This window comes from Sceloporus occidentalis, unplaced genomic scaffold (genome assembly GCF_023333645.1).
Source record: "Sceloporus occidentalis isolate IW3139 unplaced genomic scaffold, rSceOcc1.0.p SCAF_1, whole genome shotgun sequence".
NCBI classification, from domain to species: domain Eukaryota; kingdom Metazoa; phylum Chordata; class Lepidosauria; order Squamata; family Phrynosomatidae; genus Sceloporus; species Sceloporus occidentalis.
In genome coordinates this window covers 19,015,054-19,039,309 of record NW_028316981.1, presented here as the reverse complement: position 1 = coordinate 19,039,309, position 24,256 = coordinate 19,015,054, and the positions used below count along the sequence as shown (strand labels likewise).

The 24,256-nt window shown below is 41.5% G+C and overlaps 1 protein-coding gene across 1 annotated transcript in view; it reads right to left on the bottom strand.

Annotated features, from left to right (window-relative positions):
- The window catches only part of LOC149321035 (sperm acrosome membrane-associated protein 4-like), a 44,229-nt gene extending 42,999 nt beyond the window's left edge, over window positions 1–1,230 (bottom strand). The window contains exon 1 of the mRNA XM_089514769.1: window positions 1,108–1,230. Within this exon, the coding sequence (XP_089370895.1) occupies window positions 1,108–1,159 (52 nt within the window). The 5' untranslated portion in view covers window positions 1,160–1,230. The remainder of the gene's footprint in view (window positions 1–1,107) is intronic.
- Window positions 1,231–24,256: the final 23,026 nt, after the last annotated feature.

Sequence of the window (24,256 nt, the reverse complement as noted above, 5' to 3'; positions counted from 1 at the left end):
ATTGCAACAGTTGGAGGGTATGGCATCCAATCTGGGCAACGTTCAGATTAGTAGTTCACAGAATTCAAGACACATCACTAGACTGTTTTGCTCTACTTCCATCCTCAAACCATATAACACCTTAAGAAGCCACAGGAGTTTAAAAAGAAACTGATGCATTTATTAATTAAAGTATTTCTGCCTGAACCTTCCCTCCTGACCAGGGCCCTGCAGAGAGTTAAAAAATCATGCTGAAGTCTTCATTCATCATTCCTTAACCTATTTTATATACCTAATTCATGAGAGGCAAAATTGCTTCATCACCCCGATAAACCTGTAAACTTTTACTGAGGTGCTGTGACAAGACATTTTGAGTGTGTTTAGCCAGATGAAGCTCTACAACATTTTGGAAAGCAATTCACCCAGTTTTTTCCTGTAGCAGGGAAAACATAAGGGACATTTTAGTGACCTGTTTGTAGGATCCAGGAGCAGGTAGCAGCTTTTCAAAGGTCGATTAAAATTAAAATGAAATGAGAGTATAGGTAGTGGTGAAAGAAGGTTGGAATTAGGGACTCAGACATGGCACTGAGTTAATGTCAAGTTGGCGATACAGAGCTTTAAGAATTCTCTGTTATATAACTAGAGAAAGATTAGCTTTGAGGACAAAAATATCTCTCTTTACTATTTCCAAAGGGAACACAGAGACATATTCTTTGTGGAAAATGTTTTCCCTCTTTTATAATCTATGACATATTTTCAATATTTTAACCTACTAGTCTTTTCGCATTGTTTGCGCTGACTGCCTTCTTTTTGTTATAACATAGGTGAATTTATAGACATGATTTGTTTTTCCAAGTTGTAAATTACCATTCTCCAACTAGCCCTTGCAAAAACATTTTTAAATAAGTCAAAAATAATACACCAGAATAATTTCTTGCCTTAAAAAGAAATGTTCCAAGCCAAAGGCATTTTTAGCAAGGAGAAATAAAGTGAAGCAACAGTTTTCCAGAAAGGTGGAGAAGACCAAGAAGGCAAGAGGTAGAAATATATTTTTTTAAAAACAAACAAAACACAACATTCAAGAAGAGAGAAAGAAGTAAAACATATCAACTGAGCCATCTGTCTTACCAACACTGATACAAGCAAGAATCACTGCACAGAGGACTAGAAGCTTGCCCATGATGAGGTTGTTGTATCAAGAGAGTCAGAGGAGAATTATATTATTCCTAGAGGAGCAATCCCAAGGGTTACCAGACAGTGAAAAGGGGTTTATTACTTCTGTTCTATATATATACATGTGCTCCACCTACTTGTGGCTGGGTTGTCTTGGTGGGAGGGTCTCACTGGAGTAAACAGCCAGCCTTTGAGGGCATATGATCTTCAGAGGCAGAAAATAGACAGAAGAACTGAGTGAATCTCAGAGAGAGAGAGGGAGGGAGGGAGGGAGGGAGGGAGGGGAGGACAGAAATCAAGGGCAAGAAGCTGGAGGAAAGGCAGAAATGCCATCTCTTAAGAGGTAGTATTTCTGATAGAGGTCATTTCTCAACTGTGCACTCCTGGGAGAGAGGCACAACCTCCCAGATGCTGAAGACTTTATCACACACAGCTTTTAAAGTGACACAAAAGTTCAATAATAGTGCCTTTGGCGATACTGATCACACAACATCATCTCCCTCTCGTTGTTGCCTTGTCTGTCAATCATTGTTAGCCCACACTTTGCCATTGACAGGGAACACCCATCAATAGGTTCCCAGTTGTGCTAGATAGCAGATACACCATTACGTCCTGTTGCAGTTCTGGGATTGCATAGTCACATGTTGGCAATGTCTGCTCTTCTCTCACATCCCCCCCCCACCCCTTGCCATTGCTATTCCAGAACAGCTGGGGCTTTTTTTATATAACTTTGCTTTACTTTTCAAACCATGGAATTTAAAAATATAGAGTTAGCATAACTTTGGAAATCCATTAAGAAAACACACACAAACACAAATGCAAGGAGGTGTAGGAGGCAGGGTTAAGGATGAGTGCGGAAGGGCGTGCGAGGGGTCAGCACAGCCTGAACTATCTTGGCAACATTGCTAAACCTTTTGGAATGTGGGCCTGTAAATGTGATGAATGACTTTTTAACAATAACTACCCGAGTTCTGTAAGGCTGTAATTGGGAAGAACCATGATCAGATTTGCTATTCTTTTTGTACAGTGGAGTAGATGAAATCATGTGCAAGTTTCTCTCTGTGTGAATGGGGCTAAATGCCTTAAAAGGCACCAGATCCCATCTAAACCTGGAAACTGAACAGGATCAGCACTGACCAATGGATACTGGGTGCTAAACATTGTATTTCCGAAATTGCAAAATCACCTAAGGAAACCCTGTTAAATTCATGAGATCACCATAACCTGACAGGTGACTGGAAGGCATGCGCAACACACAATTTGGTTTGAGTGTGGTTAAGCCTTTCTCCTGTCAGTCCCCCCGCCCCCATGTAAATCATTCTCTTCTATAAGCCACTATGAAGGGCCTTCCCCATTATTTTGCTATACGCTATACCAACACCCATATGGGGACCTAGAGAGGCACCTCACCCAGGAGATTTTCATAGAATCATACAATTATAGTTTTTAGGTTGAGTATTTTTTATTTGACATGCTTGCTACAGGAACTGCTTTGGATTCCAGATGTTTCTTGGATTTTGGAATATCTCACTATGTATGTATTTTAGAATATATACATAATGAGATATTTTGGAGATGGGATTCGTGTCTAAACAGAAAATTCATTTATGTTTCATATACCTCTTATATACATAGCCTGGAGGTATGGCTTGATATATACAAACAAATATTGTGTATAAAATTACACAATATTTGTAGTACTTGCATGAAACAAAGTTGTGTTTATCAAGTCATCAGAAAGCATGTTAGATAATCTTGGAGTATTTTGGATAAGGGATCATGAAAGAGCAGCAAATTCCTAGTTATTTCACTTATTCCTATCGACAAGTAGAGAGAGAGGTACTAGGGGATATTCTGCCTTGAACTGTGCCAAAATAACTCAGCTCTCTATAAATATCTTGATACTGGTGGGTAATATCATCCAACTGTTCCAATTTGGCAAAGACAGTCGCAATTAATCCTCTGTCATCATACTTTTCAGCTGCTTTTCAAATGTTTCACCTTCCCTCTCCTCCTTCCACTTTCCCCCTTGTCTTCAGCTTACTTCAGTTGCTGCAAATTGAGCTCAAAATGCAAAGACTTTGCTAGGTGATCAGAGTCAGTGAAGTGGTGTGGTTCAGGGAAAAACAAACTGCTGCAGCTGCTCCTACCTTGGCTGTTCTTCCTCCTTAATAACCTTTGCCATCTTGACCACACTCTTATGTTGGCCTTATGTGTCCTGGTTTTCATCTGTGAAATGTTGGAAGGTATGTATGGTGAGCCATTTATTGTTCTGCCTCAGGCAACAAAATGCCTTGGGCTGCCCCTGTCATGATGAGTACAGCTTAGCAGGCTGGTCAGTAGAAAGAGAAGGGGGTGGATGAGGTGGCTGCAGGGGGATTTTTGGCAAGGAGACCCCCCTGCTCCATCCCTCTGGTGCCTGGCTGCAGCTTCCAGGGATCTGGCTGCAGAGAAGAGCCCAGCCAAGAGGTGGCCGGCTGCTCCTTCCTAGACTGTCTCAGCCTCAGAGGGTGGCAATGGCAAGCCCCTCTGAACAACCCTTGCCAGGAAACCACCCATGGACCCCCTTTGAAACCATGCAAATGCAACAGTGTGCATATACTGTCAAACTTAACAAACCACTAGCCACACCATATCCCCAAAGACCCTCCCCAACTTTGGTGACGCAGATAAAGGGGACTATTTAACTGGCTGAAGAGGAAAACAGCTGTGTAGTGGTTTAAAGGGACCACTTGACAGCACAGGAAATTTAAAGCCTCTGGATTTAAAGAGCCTGTATCTTCACCTACCAACTGTGGGCACTGAGAGGGGAAAAACAATGGCAGTTTGCCACCAAGCCAAGACTTGTGGGATGGATGGGTTCCATGCCTCTGTCCATCACCCCTCCCTCCTAGGTGCCCTGAATGGGATCAGAAGTGCGTTCCCATTGGCAGCTCCCTAAAAAACCCTGGTGCTTTTGGAAAAGATGCAGAAAATGCCTAGGTATAAAAAGCACTGGGTTAAGGGGGATTTGTGTGAACGCACCTCCAAAATGCAGGATGGGAAAACCCATGTATGGATGACCCCCTTTTAAGCCGGTGTGCAAACTGGTTTGTAACGTAGTGTAAATGGGTCCTAAGAAAGAAGCTGGTAACATGAGCTTTCATATACTTGAGTCTGCTTCCTCAGATGTGAAGAATTAATCTACAAAAGCTCATGCTACCAGCTTCTTTCTTTCATTTGGTGTTAAAACTGCTACAAGATTGCTTTTCTGATGCAGTCTACTGATATCATTATTTCAAAAGGTTGTTGGCTGAACCTTCCTCAGGGCTACACCTTCCATCAACATTAGGAAGCCCCCAGGTAACAGATTCTGAGTGTAATTAAAGGGCAGCAAATTTTTAAGTATTCTCTTTGTCATTACTGTATTTTTCATGCCCAGTGTGGGTAGAGCCAGCTCAGTTGACTTTAATTTTTACATAACAAAAACAGATGTGGGGTGGTGTGTGTGTGTGTGTGTGTTAAACATTACCTATGTGTGTCTGCAAAATTATGACAGTGATTGTGGTGGCAGCAGGTAGAAAAAGGCCACAGGCACCAAAAGAAGTCAGGCACTGGAGAAATTTGTTTCTTGGAACCATTAGTTTCTACTTTTCCTGCAGTTTTCCTGGGAAACCCCTGGATGCTAGCAAGATTCCTAATCAATACTGTCTCTAAGCAGCAAATGCCTAGCTTATTAGTTGTCTCAAAAAAGTTACCTAGAGAAATCCATGTGCTCCCCAAGATGAAGGAGAAAATTTCTTAGGAAATAGCTAACAAAGGCATGAACTTGGGCATTAAAAGAGCCCTCAGATAGCCTTTGAGATCTAAAGCATGGAAAGGTTGAAGCTAAATAGAGATATCCTGGTAGATATCTGGATGATATGCAGTAGATCTGTTTTTAATGTCTGTGTATGGTCTTTTAGAATCATAGAATCATTGAGTTGGAAGAGACCATAAAGGCCGTCCAGCCCAACCCCATTCTGCCATGCAGAAATACACAATCAAAGCACTCCTGGCAGATGGCCTCTAAACCTCTCTTTGAAAACCTCCAAAGAAGGAGACTCCACTACATTACCAGGCAGCACATTCCACAGTCAAACAGCTCTTATCATCAGGAAGTTTTTCCTAACGTTGAAGTGGAATCTCTTTTCCTGTAGTTTGAAATCATTGTTCTTTGTCCTAGTCTCAGCAGCAAAGTAAACAAACTTGCACTATCTTCAGTATCACATCCCTTAAAATACTTAATGAATGTGAAACATTGTTCAGCAATAGCAATAGCAAGTACATTTCTGCACTGCTTATCAGTGCACTTAAGCACTTCCTAAGTGGTTTACAATGTGTAAACTAATTGCCCCCAACAAGCTGGGTACTCATTTTAGCGACCTTGGAGGAATGAAAGGCTGAGTTGACCCTGAGCCCCTGGCTGGTATTGAACTCACAACCTTGTGGTTTGTGAGTGAGTGGCTGCAGTACAGGCATTTAACCACTGCACCACCAGGATTCAGTGCTTTAACTTTATAAATTATTTAATCATTTTTGAAATAACATTTACACTTATACTTTTATTAATGACTTTTCAGAGTTTTAATCTGTATTGTTTTAAAATATGTTTTTAGATGCGTAAAGTCCCATTATTGGGAGAAAGACAGGATAGGAAATAATTAAATACATTTTCAGTGGGTTCCAATAGAATGATTTGTCCCCTGCCCCACTGCTTGCAAATTGATTGCCGAAAAAGAATACATGGAAGAAAAGCAGAGCTTGGAAACATTTTTTTTTGGGGACTCTAGCTCTACAATGCTAAATGTTGTCCCCGAAAGTTTAAAAAAAAAAAAAAGAACTTATGGGATAGCCAGGAATGGATTGGCACACTGAAGTATTGTGAACTCAGCTGTGGCACTGAACACAAATTCCTAGGCTGAACATTTGCTCGGCAAACTGCTCCTAAATTCTCAGGAGTTAGAAAGCTAATACATGCCAAGTTGAGAAAATGGGAAGAAACTGAATCATTTATATATGGAAGTGGTACAGAATTTTATGACAGCATGAGCATGCAGACAATCCTTGAAAGTGCTTTAAGAGAATTCGTGGATTATTGGAAACCTAGGAGAGGAAGAAAACAGCAACGGCAACCACCATGTTTAAGAGGTACCAAATTTGGCAGCACATCTTTTACAAGGTAGCAGGAATAGACAGATTTTGTTTCTGAATTTAGTGAATTATCATTGTGTGATAAGATCTACTATTTAAGATAGATAAATTTAATATTAGATAAGATCTACTATTTCCTGTGGACATATCCAGGGGTAGCCATGTTGGCCATATACCAAAGTATAGTAACATCCAAAATCCACAAATACCTTTATTTGTGATACCTTTATTGGACAATACTCACAATATACATGTTGCAAGCTTTCAAAGTTCCACTGGTTTCTTCATCAGCCCAAAGGTGTTTAAAAAAATCATACAGGAGAAAAAAAAGTTGACAGTGTTAGTCATGGGCCTGCATTTTGTCAAGATGTTGTGGTTGTTGTCATCAGATCAAATGGTATAGAAGGGTATTCATGCACACACGCCTCTCTCCTTCTGGCTATTTGGTTACTGGGCAATTCTTAAATTCTACTTTAAATTCCTTTAAACTTTGAATTACATCAAATTACTTTATGATTTTAACACTTTTTGCCTGATGAAGATGCCAGTGGAGCTGTGAAAGCTTGCAACATGTATTTTGTGCATTTTGGTTGGGCCAGGAAAGGTATCACGGTTTTGTAGATTTTGGTTGTTATTGTGTTCCCTGTGGAGTGTAAGGAAGAAGCAAATTATACTTTGGCATGGCTTAAAATAAAAGTTTATGGTATCTGACAGAGCACTTTTACCACTGAAAAATCTACTTGGAAAGCAAATCTGAAAAGTCCTGCAGTTGCAGTTATAAGCTTAAGATATTTCTTATGCTTTGATTACATCCCATTTTGATTACTGTGACAAACACTACATGGGACTATCTTTGGAAACTGTGCCGAAACTCCACCAGGTCCAAAGTGCTGACTAGGGCTAGTTACAGAGAACATGTAACCCCTTACTGAAACAACTTTATTGGCTATCAGTGTTTCTGGGAACAATTCAAAGTGCTTGTTATGACTTGCTGAGCCCTATACAGCTTAGGTCCAGACAATCTGAAAGGCATTATCTCTGTTTATGAATCTGCCAGATTCTTAAGATGTTCAAGAGAGGGCTTTATCTCAGTCTCACTATCGTCACAGGCCCCTCAGGTAAAGACATGGGAAAGAGCCATGAGACACCATAGCCCTGTGGCTGAGAATTCTTAGCGGCTCTTCTTAAACTACAAATCCCAGGATTCCATAGGCCAGAGCCATTGTTGTTAAAGTTTTATCAAGGTTTTATAATTGTACAGTGGGAGGTAGTCATGGTCTCAACTCAGCCAGGACTCAAGTGACTGGGGAAATTTTAAAATCAAGATTCCCAAAGCTGCTATTATATTAAATGGAGACTATTTAATGCAACAGTATCCTCTTCCCCCTTTAGGGGATTAGTTTCAGGTAAAGAAATAAAAAGAGGAAATGTCTGCATTTGGTAGAAAGGTCACACTGCTCAACACGGTGGAGAAACCAGCGATGAAAATAGGAATAGGGCAGGTGGCACAATAACATAGTTTCAGAGCCAAGCCCTATGACACAACCTCACCTGTTTAGGCTTATTGGACGGAGACTCAGAACAAATATTTACATCAGGTATTCCCCATACATACGGCTCATACCAAGAGCCAGCATGGCGTAGTGGTTTGAGAGTTGGACTACAACTCTGGAGACTAGGGTTTGATACTCCCCTCGTCTATGAAACCCACTGGAAATGAAACCACTAGGTGACCGTGGACAAGCCACATTTTCTCAGCCTCAGGGGAAGGCAATGGCAAACCTCCTCTGAACAAATCTTGCCAAGAAAACCTGATGATAGGGGCACCTTTCATGTCTGAAGTGACATGAAGTCACGCAACAACAACAACAAACATTTTTCATACTACAAAACCCGTCCAAGAAAGTGAAAACTGGGAAAGATGGACTGATACCTAGGTGTAATTTACTAACAGGACAGATCTAGAAGGGAAAATGATAGATCATTGCTTGTTGTCACCACATGAGGTATCATCATGTGAGTTGCAGGCACATTTTCTGCTGACACAGGATAGAGCCTTCTTGGTGATGGTGTCCACATTTTGGAGCTCATTCTCTTATGACAGATGGCCATCTGTTGGGGTTTTTTGATTTGATGTTTTTGCATGGCAGGGGGTTGGACTGGATGGCCCTTGTGGTCTCTTCCAACTCTATGATTCTGTGATTTGGTAGGCTACTTCTCTGCTTCTCTTCTATCAGCAGGCAAAGCCCTTTTTCTTAGGCAGCCCTTTGGATGTTTAATTGGCTGTGGCAGGTGCGACTTTTAATTGGATATGCTGTCCTTTTATCCTTGTAGATATGTTTTCAATGTGTTTTCAATTATTTTTGCTTAATGATTTAAATAATATTGTTTAATTGTATTTTCCCCCAGACTAATGAACTTCCTAGATGCTTTTGATTTGCTGTGAGCCACCTTAGCTGCTGTGCCAGGAGAAAAGTGAGATAGATATAACACAAATAAACAAACAAAAATACAGTATAGCCAACCTTGAACAATGAGGCTTCTCTTTCACAGTTGTTAGGTGATAAGCTTTTACTTTGCTAATATGCAATCTCCCAAACTCTAACTATTATGCCCAGGATATGCAGACACAAGGATCAGACTTTGCAATAAAGGTGAGTGCCAACACTGTCCTCCCAACTACTCTGTCAACAATGTTATAAGGTATAATAATAATTGTAACCACAATAGGATTGGTCAAAGTTGATACTTTCATTTAAAGGACCCTATCTTTCTTTTCCCAGATACATAGTCATAAATGGGCATGTCTTCCCAAAGTTTGTGTTAACAGTTTTGCAGCTCAGTTTCTTTTCATTCTGTACTGTATTCCTTTTATAAGTGAGGTCTTAGGGGCTGTGCTAACAGCTCTAAAGAAGCAGCCTCCAGCTGCCCCTTTTTCAGCCAGATTGGGGCTGCGGCAATTGCAGACTGTGGCCCTGATCTGGCCTTTCCAGGGCACGAAAAGTAGCTGCAAAAAGTGGCTCCTTTTTGCACATCGGAAAGGATGCAATAGCCCTGGTGATGTGGTTATATGGTGCTCTTTCAGCACTGCATTGTGTGGATGAAGCACTGGAGGAGTGCCATGATGCTGCATGCTGTGTGGTGTGGTGTGCGGTGTCATGGTGCCTGTTGTGTAGACGTGACTCTCTGACTCTGCCACTAGGCTGGCCCAAAGTACCAATCTGCACAGGGCCTAAATACCCTAAAGGTACCAGAACCTGTCTGATCTTGGAAGCTATGCAGGGTCAGCCCTAGTTAATATTTGGATGGGAGACTGCCAACAAATATCCAGGTGCTCTATTTCAGAGGAAGGGACTGGCAAAAGCCACCTCTGAGTCTTCCTTGCCTAAGAAAACCCTAGGAAATTCATGGGGTAGCCATAAGGCAGGCAATGTGAAGGCATAGACACACACAGTTGTCCTGCCACATTTGCGGCTTTGACTTTTGCAGATTTGATTATCTGGGGTTTTGATTAATATGTTCCCTCTAGGAATCTCTGGGTCCTCTAGTGCAACTCTGCCAGAACTTGACCATAGAGTCACGATGAAGGACCTAGGTATTCCTAGAGAAAACACTTCTCTAGGTATTTGTAGGTCCTCTAGCATGATTCTATGATCATCTTCTGGCAGATGTTGACCACAGAGTTGTACTAAAGGATCTGGAGATTCCTAAAGAGGTCTTCTCTCAGATAAAAAGTATAGTGGTTTTTATTTGTGGTTTTCCCACATTTACAGGGGTCCTTTACCCCTAACCCCAGTGAATGTGGAGGGACCACTTTACACATTCCTTTTATAAACCATTGACACCACATTGTGACACACAACATTAGTCTGTGATATCATCTTCTTTATTTATTGACAGGCAACAGCAACAGACAGAAGTGTCATAGACACAGACATCCCCCCCCCCCCCATTTCCTCTCTTCCTTTCCTGTCTTTCCTTGCTTTCCCAACAGCCTTTCAGCAACTTCTCTTTTCTCACTGACAGTGCAAAATTTCCTTTTGCTTCTCCAAGCCCTTGTTTCTTATGTTGTTGGTCACAGAGTCCAGGTCTGGCCTTCCTCAAAACAGGATGACATTCTAGCCCAGTGATATTCAAAGTGGTAGTCCCTGGACCAATGTCAGTTCACAAGCCATTGACTGCTGGTCCCTAGTATATTTTGAGGAAAGATATAATCAATTCTATGCAATGGGCATAAATTTGGAGTGGACCCTGGGACACTGGAAAAACTAACCTCCGGTTCTGCACATCAGTGCCTGAAAAGCACTGCTCTAGCTTCTTTCCTCTGTGACAGGGCAACACTCTTGAGATAGGATGACATGGAGATACTCCTTGGGCATCTCCATCATATACCACCAAGAGGAGCTGGGCACTAAACTGCCAATAACTGAGTAGTTAGCACAGGAGTGGACAAAGTGCAGCCTTTCTAGACCTCCCAGGAGTTAAACAAATAATCCCCCCAAATTCCCCTATGCCTTGTAGGGAGTGGCAGTTGCCATGATTATGGGGAACGTCAAGGTGTGCATTCTGCCAAGCTCTAATTGTGTCACCTATTGTTGTTTTTGTTGTTAGAATGCATATAATGTATAGAATCATAGGGCTGGAAGAGACCCCAAGGGCCATTCAGTCCAACCCCCTGGCATGCAGGAACACACACAATCAAAGCATCTCTGACAGATGGCCAGATGGCCATCCAGCCTCTGCCTTCAAAACCTCCAAAGAATGAGACTCCACCACTGTTGAAGAGCTCTTATTGTCAGGAATATTGTCAGGATTCCTAATGTTTAGGTAGAATCTCTTTTCCTGTATCTTGTATCCATTGCTCCATCCTCATCCTTTCAAATACTTAAAAAGGGCTGTCATATCACCTCTTCTCTTCTTCAGGCTAAACATCCATAACTCCCTAGGTCTCTCCCTATAAGGCTTGGTTTCCAGACCCTTCCAATTTGGTTGCCCTCCTTTGGACATCCTCCAGCTTGCCAACATCCTTTTTGAATTGTCTACTTTCCCCATGGAGTCTTCCATTACTATTAGTCTTCGTGTTTAATAAGAAATGTCATACTTTTGTAGCATCTTAATGAACCACAGAAAGCAGAAAGACAGAGCAGAGCACCAGTGTCACTTTCATATCAATAATCTTTACATTAAACATGTGTCCCCTCCTCAGTCAGAGTACCGAGCAAGTCGATTCCAATAGGAAAGATCCCATGTTGTTAACTGTCAACTTCAACTCATGGAAACCCCGAAGCCAAGACCACCTCTCCTCAACCACTCATGGTCATAGCCTTCTTGATTGAATCACTCCATCTGGTATGTGATCTTCCTCTCTTTCTACTGCCCTCTACCTTTCCAAGCATTATTTTCTTTTCCAGTGAGTCATGCCTTCTCATAATGTGGTCAAAGTACAACAGTCTCAATTTGGTCATCCTGGCTTCTAGGGAGAACTTAGGCTTGTTCTGTTCAAGGACATACAGTATTTATTTGTCCTTTTGGCTGTCTTCAGCACCACATCTCTAATGAGTTGATTTTCTTCTCCAGCACCACATCTCAAATGAATGGATTTTCTTTCTCTAAGCTTTCTTCACTGTCCAGCTCTCACATCCATACATGGTAATGGCAAATATGATGGTTTGGACAATCCTTACTTTGGTCCCCTATTCTCATTGCAGTGGTTGTTGCCTGCCCACTAACTGCTGGAGAATTATAGTCCATACTTGCCTGAACAGCACTATTGGAACAATCTAGTAGAGACCTCTAAGCACTGGTTCCCAAACTACAAATCCCAGGATTCCATTGGAGGGAGTCATAGCAATTAACATGGTATAACAGCTATAACATGATATAATTGCTATAAATGTGCTGTGTAGATACACTTAATGTTTCAGGATCTATAAAAAGAGGGCTTTTTAAAAATGACTTTCCTCCTCCAATATCCCAATGTGCTTTTGGCCAACAAAGATAGTTGACCGTTGACTTATTCAGGGGTTGGGGTGCAGGATTCCTGTGAATGTGGAAAACCCATGAATATAGGCCTGTTGATGATGTTGTTATTCTTATTTACCTGAGGGAACACTTATGTAAGTATTTCTAGGTCCTCCAGTACTGGAGGACCTAAAAATACTTTGAGAAGTATTCTGTCTAGTAATTTCATAGAATTGTGATGAAGGACATGCAAGTGCCTACAGAGAACAATTTTTTTTGTTGTTGTGTATAGGGCAGCAATGGAGCCAGTGGGAATAGATTAAACTGTGAATAATCAAATATGCAAATACTTAACCCACAAATGTGGAGGGATGACTGAATTTGTATGCCTTTATTTAGGCCTCTTAAAGAAGTGGTGATAATACACAGACATGGTGAACGTTTGTGCTTCATACCTACATATATGACTGAAGATGTTTGGTAGGTCAGTGGAGATGGTGAATCTGTTCAGAAGTTTAGTTTGAACAAAGCAGTCTTAAGGTGCCAAGTTATTTGAGGGTGGATAAGTTTTAACACCTTGGATAGCTCCTTTCAAGTTCATGCTGAAATCCAGAGTGAGCTCGCTGTCCTATTAACATGGAAGCCACCTTTGTGTGTGTAATTGAATCTATAAAGACTATTGTGGCAAACCAATTGGCCTAACATGCCCTGTAAATATAAAGAGAAAGCAACTTGAAAATCTGCCTAAGATGCTGCCTCTTTTTTGCATCAAATTTCATCTGTTTCCCTATTCTCTTGCTACTTCCTCCCTCCTGTTGTGGGTTTAAACATTCAATTAAGCACAAGAAAGAAAAATAATTACAGTCAATTTCCTTATAAGTCCTTCTGGCAGCGGAACAGGACAGATAATTGCAAAGAAAATTGATATGGCATGCAGCAGGTAACATGCCACAAAGCAGGCAAAGAATAGCTGCTAGCATATGGTAGGTCATATATAATAGAATCATAGAGCTGGAAGAGACCTCAAGGGCCATCCAGTCCAGTCCCATTCTTCCATGCACAATCAAAGCACCCCCAACAAATGGCCATCCAATGCCCGAAGAAGGAGACTCCACCACCCTCTAAGTCAGCATATTCCACTGCCGAACAGCTCTTACTGTCAGGAAGTTCTTCCTAATGTTGAGGTGGAATCTGTTTTCCTGTAGCTTGAATCCATTGCTCTGTATCCTAGGCATGGTTTCCAGACCCTTCACCATTTTGATCACCCTTCTCTGGATGTGCTCCAACTTGTCAACATCCTTTTTCAACTGTGGTGCCCAGAAATGGACACAGTATTCCAGGTAAGGCCTGACCAAAGCAGAATAGAGTGACACTATTACTTCCCTTGATCTAGATACTAGACTTCTATCGATGCAGCCTAGAATTGCATTTGCTTATTTATGTCCCACATCACACTGTTGGCTCATGTTCAACTTGTAGTCTACTAGGACTCCTCAATCCCTTCCGCATGTACTGTTGTCAATCCAGGATGTCCCCCATCAAATATATGTGCATTTCAGTTTTTTGCCCTAGGTGTTGTACCTTACATTTCTCCCTGTTGAAATTCATTTTGTTAGATGGGAGAGGATAGCGCAATTGGGCATATATACACTAAGACTGAGAATGGGTAGTGGTTGTCGTACTGGAACTAAGTCCTGAGAGATCCAATTCACATCTAGACCATGTCTGCATGTGCCCTGAAGTCCCTCTGTTACCTGGACATTCTGGAGCAATGCCAAGTGGTCATTCACATATGCATCCTACTGTGCCACCCACCAGTGCCAATGCAGATCACTCCCAGTGAGGTTGAAAATGAGGCTACCAGCATTGTTCACATGGCTGGATGCCTCACTTTGACCTCAGATTGAGCAATTCGCACCAGTGGTAGCAGGCGGCACAGCAGGTCGTGTTGTAAACAGCCACCTGCTGTTACTCTGGAGGGCACTGGATCTTCTGAGAACATCCAGGGCAAAACATGGCTATTAAAAATTCACGTTAAGGATAGTATACCATAAGATTGGTGCTAAAATGGATGTGTGTGTCACCTGGACAATTTACACCAGAAATAGGGATTGGACCCTGTGTTGTCCAGACTGATCATTGTGAGGAAGTGGGGAGGATGTGTTATTTGTCCTGTGTAGACATGACCCAGGTGATCTTGGCCTGTCACTCTTTCTTGTCCGAACTATCTGATAGAGTTGTTGTGTAGGGAGGAGAAGGGTCAGTTATTTCACCTTGAGTTCATTGGCGGCAAACTAGATAATTTGAAGCTAATAGAAAAAATTACAGATGCAAATTGGAGCATGTCTGTGTCCCTTTTTTGTCCACTGTTTTTTGTTTTCCATAATTCAGTTTTTTTGTTTTTGTTTTCAATTAAGGCCTTTTATGTCCACTGTTATACATTGCTTTAAGGCTCTGTTCTGCCTGGACTCTTGCTTACTGAATGTCCTAGATCCTATCTAGTACTCATTGAAAAGGGCAGAGGACATTTGTGTACACATACACAAGTCTTTTCAGAACACATGTTGCCCTTTACAATCACAAACTTTCCCTTATTTCACAGATGAAAACTAGGACATGTCTGGTCAGGCAGCATCAGACTGTGGCTAATCTGATTCATTAGTTGCTAATAAAGAAGACACAAGTCAGAAGAGGTGCAGCAGTCTGTTTTGCCTGAACCTACTGGCAAGAGCAAGATTTCTCCTCTTTCCCTTCCCCTCCTCTCCTCTCCTTTCTGCTGAATTGTGTGCAAGTTACTTTTGCTCTTTGATTCATTTTGCAGCTGATGAAGTAAGCTGAGGATGAAGAAGGAGTAGAGAGAAACTGGGACATTTTAAAAGCAGTAAAAATATGGGATGACAGAGATATAAAAGGTTGGGACAGTTGGAGGGCATGCAAACATTTCAAAATCTGTTTTTGATGTGTGTGTTTTTAAAATATATATTTTTGTGCCTTTCTGCACCCTTTTGTTTGTTTGTTTCATGTGCTGCAATGTTTTTACTCTTTTGGTGCTGGTTTTATTTTGGTTTTGTTACACACGATCTCAAGTCGTTGTTTCGTTATTTGTATTTTATACATTCTTTTCTTTCCAATACCCAGATGACTGGTTGTTAGTCTGAAACAAAAACAAAAATACATCAACACAAACAAACAGACTTGTTCTACAATATGTTTTTGCAACAATGGAGGAATCTCAAAACATGTTGGTTGCAACAAGTCCCTGTGAAATCTGTGCACACAACGAAATGTGTGTGCTTGGTAGAAAAAAAGCAGAGTTCAGAAAAGTGTTCAGAGGGTCATGTCTGAAGCAAGTAGGGTAGCTGGAACTGCTCAAACGCTTTGCTCAAGCCACTGGTATGAAAGTTATTGTGAAGGAAAACTGGTACTGACCTTTTATACACTGGACTGAGTGCAACCCGTCTGCTTATAAGAACTATATGGCCTAAAGCTAGATCAGGGAGATAGTTGAGGAAGCAGAGACATTTGGAGAGAGAATATTTTCAAAAAAAATGCACATGTATAGGACTCCTCCAGACGGTAAATGCTGAGTTTATTGCTGTAACATACCCACCCACATTTCACAGCTGGAAATGATGACACATGTGGCCAAACAACATCAGAGTGTGGTTAGGATGGCAAAAATTATTCACAAGGAAGAACTCACAAACTAGGAGAGGCTGCAACAGTTTGCTTTTGCTGGGACCCACTCCTCTCCTTCTTTCTGGGCTAGCTCAATGCAAACTACTTTTTCACTTTGGATTCAGGATTTTATCACATGCAACTTTTAAACTGCCCTCAGAGTTTGAAAATAGCACCTTTGGCGATGCCTATTGCATGATGCCATCTTCTTCTCATGTCTTGTCTTCCAATCATGGTTAGTTGCACCTTGCCATTCTTGGTGGAAACCCGGCAATAAACTCCCAATCATGCTAGTCCTCATAATAAATTGTCCTGTTGCAGTTCTGCGATTGGGCGGTCACATGGTGTTAGTGTGTTCTTTTGTCACAGTCACATGGTGTTAGTGTGTCCTTCTGGCCCCTGCCCCTCCCTCTCCTTCTCTGTTCTAGAATAGCTGGGTTGTGTGTGTATTTTTTAACTTTAATTTTTTAAAACTATAGAGTTAGCATAACTCTGAAATGGTATTAAGAAACACACACACACACTCTGGGTAGGGCATAGGGAAGGGAGGTGGGATTATGGATGAGGGTGGAAGAGAGAATGTAGGACCAGCAACAGGCTGGTTGTGCTGATGGAGGGATGTGCAATAGGGGGTGCTCCCAAAACAGTATGTATGCATTTCCCTTCATTACCCGATCATGGGGAGAACAGGGGTGGTGTGATAAAGTCACACTAAAGTGGTGAACTAAAGAAAGCTGAAGACAAAGGTTGAAAGTGAGAGGAGGAGAGTGAAACTGGGACTTTCTAAAAACATCTGGAAAAGTGAAACAACAGAGGGACTGTCCCAGCCAAAGCAGGACAATTGAGGCCATGGTTTCTCAGATCTTTGTGCGTTAAGCATGAAGGCCGATGCAGGGCTCTTTAATCATGCTTAGCTTAATGTTGTTGCACAAGCTCCCATGATCAGAAATTTTTCCTTATGAGGATTCTAAGCCCCAGAAGCTCTGTCACTAGGTTCAGTGTGAACATGATTATGAATTCTAAACATAGTTTCTTGATAAATGAGTGAAGGCAAAGTCAGGGAACTTCCCAGACCATTGCGTCTGTTCTAGAGAAGGGCCTTAGGCTGGGACCGAGCCAGAAGAGGCCAACATTTCAAAATGTTGCTGGAAATTGCCTGAACTTCTGCTTCTCTGGCTCCAAAAAATCTCACATGACCAGGCAATAAATTCACAAATGCAAGGAAATAAGTTTCTGCAAATATCCTCAAGCACAATTTGCTGATTTATCCCTATCATTTCCTGCATAGTAATGAAAACTGTAGTTTGAACCAGACACATCTGATCTTCTGGGTCCCTTTTGACCTCCTGCTATCTTCTCACTGCATGTGGCAGCCCTGTATATAATCCTGAAGTGTGAAACTGTTTCTCTCTCCACACATCTGATATCATTAGCAAGGCTCTGAACAGGACTATAGAGAGAGAAAGAGAGAGTCAAAAACAAAGTCCATGAGGAAGGAAAACATTATTAAGGGAGGGGAATTAGCTTAAAGCATTGTTTGAAAATGAAATATCATTGTAGCTATAGGACTAGGTTGTTGAATTTTGTAAACTCATTCATTAGTGTTCTGAAATTATTATGTTAATAATTCCTGCATCCTGCTCCCTTTCAAATATGTTAGACTACATGCCCTATGTGTGTTGTGTGTGCATTCAGAGGTGTTTTTGCCAGTTTCTCCCTCTGAAATACAGCCTACAGCACCTGGTATTCATTGGCGATTTCACATCCAAGCACTAACCAGGACTGACCTTGGTTAGCTTCCAAGATCAGGCTGGATCTGATGCCTTCAGGGCATTTAGCCCCCCTATGCAAATCATAACCCTACCAAATGGCCATGCTGACTGTGGCTGATGGAAGTGGTAGCCAAATATATTTGGAGGTAGGGTGTAGAAAACTCAGGTAGGATGCTATGCTGGTTGGCTGACACTGATGGAATTTGTTGTGGACATCACTACATTGTTGGAATTATTTCAATAGTGATGGATAGTATAGGGAGGAAGAATGGGTGGGTAGGCTTCCACTTTCCTATGCTAGCATGAGTCTAAACCACACAGGGAAAAGGGAAGGATGAACAAGTGTGTAAGCAAGAATGATCTAACATAAGTAGCTGCAACACACAATAGATGGCTGGAAGAGACACATTCAGGGGCCTGCAGCCACCTTCATCTTTGCCGGATTGGGGCCATGGCTCCAATCTGGCCTATGCAGGGCACAAAAAGGAGTCACAAAGAGCAGCTCCTTTTGGCACTGTGACTTTACAGTTCTCCTTCGGCATTGCATCATGTGGATGCAGTGCCAAAAGAGCGTAATGATGCCACATGCCATGTGGAGTGGTGCGTGGTGTGACGCCACCCTGGGGCAGAGTCAGGGCATGCATTATGTGGATGCTATGCTCCGACTCCACCCCCAAGTTCGCCTTTAAGGCCAGTGTACACAGGGCCTCAGTCAGTTGTTGAATGGTGAGTCAACACTCAGGTAATTAATTAATTAATTTGTTTTATTTATATACCGCTATTCCAAAGATCATAGCGGTAAACAGCAAGTAAGCTAATTAGCAAGGTAAATCCAATTGATTCAGTAGGCCGACTAGTCAGGATGAACTACTGAATTTAAGCCAATCTGTATTAATTTGAGAGATGTAGAGTTTTTAAAAAGGGATTTTTTTTGTCAATCAACCCCAGAATAGCACCTTTGTTCCATCCCTAAGGTCTTGCATTGAATCGTCTGGAAAATTGTCAGGACTCACTGTTACTTGAAGTCTGGACTTTTGAATTGGTCTGTCCCCCCCTTTTTGTTGTCGAAAGTACCACATTAGGATATATATAAACATCTTCTTTTTTGTAATTATTATTATATCCCCTATCATGTTTGGAGCATGCAGGCAATTCAGTTGTACTGTTTGGTAACCTTAAGGGCATTACAGTATAGCCTTGGGACAATGGGAAACAGTCTATTATATATGCAGTTAATAAAACTGAGTAGTGTCTCCTTTCTTTTGTAGTCTGGATGTCCCTTCCTGAATTAGAGCATGGAATAGTTCCTTTCTGGGACTATAGTTCCCAGAATTCATCAGTTTGGCCATCCTTCAAGTGCCCAGGAGCTTCATTCCAAGTCAGCGGAGGGCAACTGTGGCCTTCCAGTGATATTGTTGGACTACAAGCCCCATCATTCCTTTTCACAAGCAATACTGGCTAGGGCTATAGTAGTTGCAGTCCATTGATATTTGGAGTCTCAATATTTGCTTCCCACTTCTTTATCTTCTGATGGCCGGAGTAAAGCAGGAGCTAAAACATCACCATGGGAGTGGTAAGAAACAATTCTCTGACAAAACAGGATGGAGACAGAAAATCTAGCTATATTCTTAAACACACAATGCATCTCTCTATGTGAATGCAACAGGCAAGGGTATTAACAACTAATCTGGGTGTGGATAAAGGCACAACACCCCTTAAGGTAACAGATAATGTATTGAGTGCATGCAGAAAAAACTGGTTTTAATGTTTATGTATATATTCATTTGAAGATTTATATAATCCACTTTCCAACTGAGATGAGTAGACCGAGAAAGAGAGAGAACCAAATATTAAAAACCAACAGGAGGAAAAATATTGATTTAGATTTCCTACATGGCAGGGGATTGGACTGGATGGCCCTTGCGGTCTCTTCCAACTCTGATTCTATGATTCTATATGTGGAACATCTAGGACAAGATACAAATTCATCAGTATTTTTTCAATAGATGGGAATATATTACATGACCAGAAGAAAAACCATCACATTTAAAAGTCTTGGTGAATCTCATGAATTATGGCATAAACCTATGTGGGCCCCAGCTCCCTTCATCAGAGGCATGAAAGATTCTGCTGCTACAGGTAACGACTGATAGATATCTTTATGCATCTGAGGATAATCTTTCATGTATCTGAAAGTAAACTTATCTAGTCTAGTGAAAACTCAGTAATAAATCTGTTTTTTTGGATTTCTGGATTTCTTGGATGCCCCTGAACTCTGCATTGTTTCTAGTTACAATAGACAAACATGGCTACCGTAACATGCAGGTGATGATTGTGTTAAAAGCCTTCTTTACAAAGAAAAGTATTGAGAGTCCATCTAAGGGGGACAGTACTTTGGTCTACTGGATGTCAATGGCAGTGAGGTAGGGCAGACTAAGGAGCTTATCGCTTGGCTATTAAAACCAATTTAGCTCTATCCATTTTAAAGCTTAATTTGGGCAGCATCCTGATCTTATCAGAAGGTTTTTGTTGCCAATTTTGGCGCCCTAGTACAGCCTGAGTCCATCCCTGCTTCCAGGAGTGCTCCACTGGCCATTTTCTTAAGTCAGAAAACTCCCGGATCTGAAAAGAGCTGCACAGAGCACTCCTGGAAGCGGGGATGCACCCAGTCTGTTTTCGGGTGGCAAAAACCTTCTGATAAGATCATCGTGTCACCCAAATTAAGCTTTAAAGTGGATAGAGGTAAGCCTGTTTTAATGGCCAAGCAATAAGCTCCTAAGACTGCTACCACATTGCAGAATTAATGCAGTTTGACACCACTTTATCTTCCATGGCTCAGTGCGATGGAATCCATTTATTATGGCACCAGAGCTCTCTGACAGAGAAGGCAAAATATCTCACAAAACTACAAATTCCAGAATTCCATAGCATTGAGCTATGGCCCTTAAAATGGTGTCAAACTTCATTAATTTTTGCAGTGTAGATGCAGCCTTAGACTGGCCCAAGATCACCCAGGAAGTTTCATGACTTAGTGGGGAGCTGAACATGCATTTCTAATGTTGCAGTGTTCTAACCACTATGCCACACTGGTTTCCCAACCCATATGGACATAGCTAGGCTAGAACAATTTTATGCAGCCACCCTTCACCTGGGTAAAGGTATGATGCGTGTAGACATCACCCACAGTGAATGTTCATGAACTGTGAGTCATCAGCTAGAGCTGAGCCTCAGCTAGTTCTTACAAGTGATACCAAGGTGTGTACAGAACAACAGTAACAATACTTAGCATTTCTGAAGCACATTTTAAGCTCTAAGAACCCTATGCTAACATCAGGGGTGTGAACCTTGTGGCCTTCTAGGTGTGGATGACTTCTATCCTCATTAATCCTGGCTATAGCAAATGGGTCAGACATTATGGGAGTTGTCCTTCTTTCAACATCTCACCAGCTATGTGGTCCTGATCCCTGATGTGTGTTATTTCATGAATCATTGTTCCAGCCCTGTGAGATAGGCTAGTATCATCAAGAATTACACAAAAGGAAGCCAACAACCTTCCTCAAGCTACGGTCCCCAGGTGTTGTTGGACTACAGCTCTCATCATCTCTGAACCTTGGTCCCACTGGCTGTGTGTGTGTGTGTGTGTGTGTGTGTGTGATGCAGTTGTCTTCCAACAACCTCTGGAGACCCAAGGTTTAAAAAGGGCACGAGAATAGTAGCTTAAGGATGCCATGCTGGGTCAAACCAAAAACCTAACTGGTAGTCCATTTTTCAGTTTCATACAGTGACCAGCCTCATGATAACACTCGGGACCTTATCACACGTAGGTCTATGTGCTTCCACCCAAAGAATGGTTAAAGTGGTGGCATCACAGAAAAGCAATCCCATTTGCTATTGGTTATAACACAAAGCACAACAAGGGGTTAAAAGCACATTAAAGTGGGCCCAATGCGAATTTGGCTATCAAAAGGAGACAAACAAATCCTCATTGCTTGCCTACTTAAAAATACCTTTTATGAGCATGCTCAAAACTGTCATTTCCACAAGTGCACACACATACAAATGCTCCAGGGAGGAGAGGGGATATGGGGGAGGGGGTCATCTTTGCCACAGAAGCCCCAAAAGGTGTTTCAGAGAAAGGCAGAATGAGGCTGCCCTTTGAAAACCTCTAAAACCACACACAAAGACACACGCACACAAGAGAGAGAGAAAGGAGGAGGCTGGGTCCATAAGCCTGCCTGATTCCATGCCCTCCTTTTCCAAGGCATGTCCTCCATTTCTCCCTCCTGTCCAGGAGGACTTCCAAAATGCCCTCTATCTCCCTTTGCAAACTTCAAAACCAGACACACACTCATAAGCCTGCCTGATTCTAAGCCTTGGATGACCTTGCATTGGCCCACTTTAAACTTCCAATTTTGCCCCGTGTGATAACGTCCTAGGAGTTAATAGTATCCCAGCTCCTGCTCAAAAGTTGCCCTAATGCACTTTCCACCCACTTCTCCAGGGATAGCAACACAGCCTCCATCTCTCATGACTTTTAGCCCAAAGGCATGCGCATATATGTGTGTGTTTGAGGATTCAGTCATTGATAGGGGTAGGCGGCATATTTCCTGCAAAACAGGAGGATTTGGGGGCTCAGGAAAGGAAGATGAATAGGACGACTGAGAGAGTGGCTACAAAAAGCAAGAGGAGGTAGGTGGGGGAGGAATGGAAGACTCCAGAGATGCCATTGTTGCAATAATTGGTGTTGCAGCAGGAGTAGGTGATCCGATACGGGCGGCTGGAATGAGTCATATTGCTGTTGCTACTGCATTTCATGGCTGGGATGCAGCCCATTCTGTAGATGGACTCATGAACTTTGTAATCTGCAAACCGCAAGAGTGAAGGGAGTTAGGATGGAGTTAGCATAGAACTGTGGTCATGGGCTGATACTACTACTACTACTATTGCTACTGCTACTGAATTAATTTCATTTTTAGGCTACCTTTCCCCCAGAAAGGGACACCAGATATCTCACAAATAAAAACCATTTAAAATCTTTACAATGAATTTTTAAAAAGACAATTAAAATCAACTAGCTAAAAAACAGTCTAAAATATCAAAAGCATACAAAAGTTAAAAACATAAATAAAATATCCCTCATATAAAATCCTCCCCGGCACAACTATATATTAAAAACCTTGTTGGAATAAAAATGTCTTGGGCAATCATCATCATCATCATCATCATCATCATCATCATCATCATCATCATCATCATCATCTAATAATAATAATAATAATAACCTAGCAAAAACAACAGCAGAGTCAAACTGCATTATTTCTGCACTGCATTATTTCTGCACTGTAGATGCAGCCGAAGTAGCTGATAGAGACTACTGGCCATAAGTACATCTGCTAACCATCTGCTTCCTAGCTAGTTGGCTCTTAGTGAATTGTATAATGCCTTTGTGAACAGGATATGTGACCATGTTCTAGAAGAGTTTATTCCTGATGTTTCACCAGCATCTGTGGCTGGCATCTTGCTGGCAAAACATCAGGAACAAGCTCCTCTAGAACATGGCCACATAGCCTGAAAAACCCACAAAAAACTATGGATGCCAGCCATGAAAGCCTTCGACTTCTCCTTTGTGAACAGATGGGTAGAGTAAGTTTTCTGTGGTTTCCCTATAGCATGAAATGTTAGGTTTTCGTTAATTAATGATGATAATTAGAAATGTGGAAATTTAATTTGTTGTTGTTAATGTGAATTTGATTTGTTTCCTTTAATTAGTTTTTACTTAAATTGTTACTTGTGAAACAGCAGCATAGAAGATTTACAGAGAATAGCATATTTGGTTGCTGCTGTTGCCCTCTAGTGGCTAAATGTAGTTGGGCTTCTTCAACATGCTTTTTTGGCAGTATCTGCACTGCAGCAAAAATAATGGAGTTTGACACCACTTTAACTTAATGCTATGGGATTCTAAACTTTGTAGATCTGTGAGATATTTAGCCAGAGAGCTCAGGTGTGCCAGCAAACTACAAATCCCAGAATTCCATAGCACTGAGCCAGGTGCAGCCTATGCTAGCGTTTAATGTCCCCTGGCAGTTTTGAGGTCAAAGCCTTGGGGTTAAAAATGTATAGCTGAGGATAGTGGAATATCCAATGTAATGCAACTGGAAACTACCAGATTGGGGAAGGCAATTCTAAAGGATTTATCTTAATAAATGGCTCAATTAAGTTTTTTTTCTATCCCCACTCAACCTCACGACATATATAACATATATATATCCTATTGATTAGCCACAATTAGACCAAAAAAAGAATAAATCAATTTTGACTACATGTTGATTCATCGTTCAACAAGTGAGTCAAATGGTCTAATTGTGGCTAAGCAATAGGATTTAGCTCATTAGTTTGTTCTAGTTATAGAAGAGTGAAATACTGCCATATTGAAGTGCAACAATATGTGGCTATGAAAATCAGTTAAGGAAACAAGGGGTGGGGGGAGAAATCTTAATCTGAAATGTTTTGAAGTGTTTCTC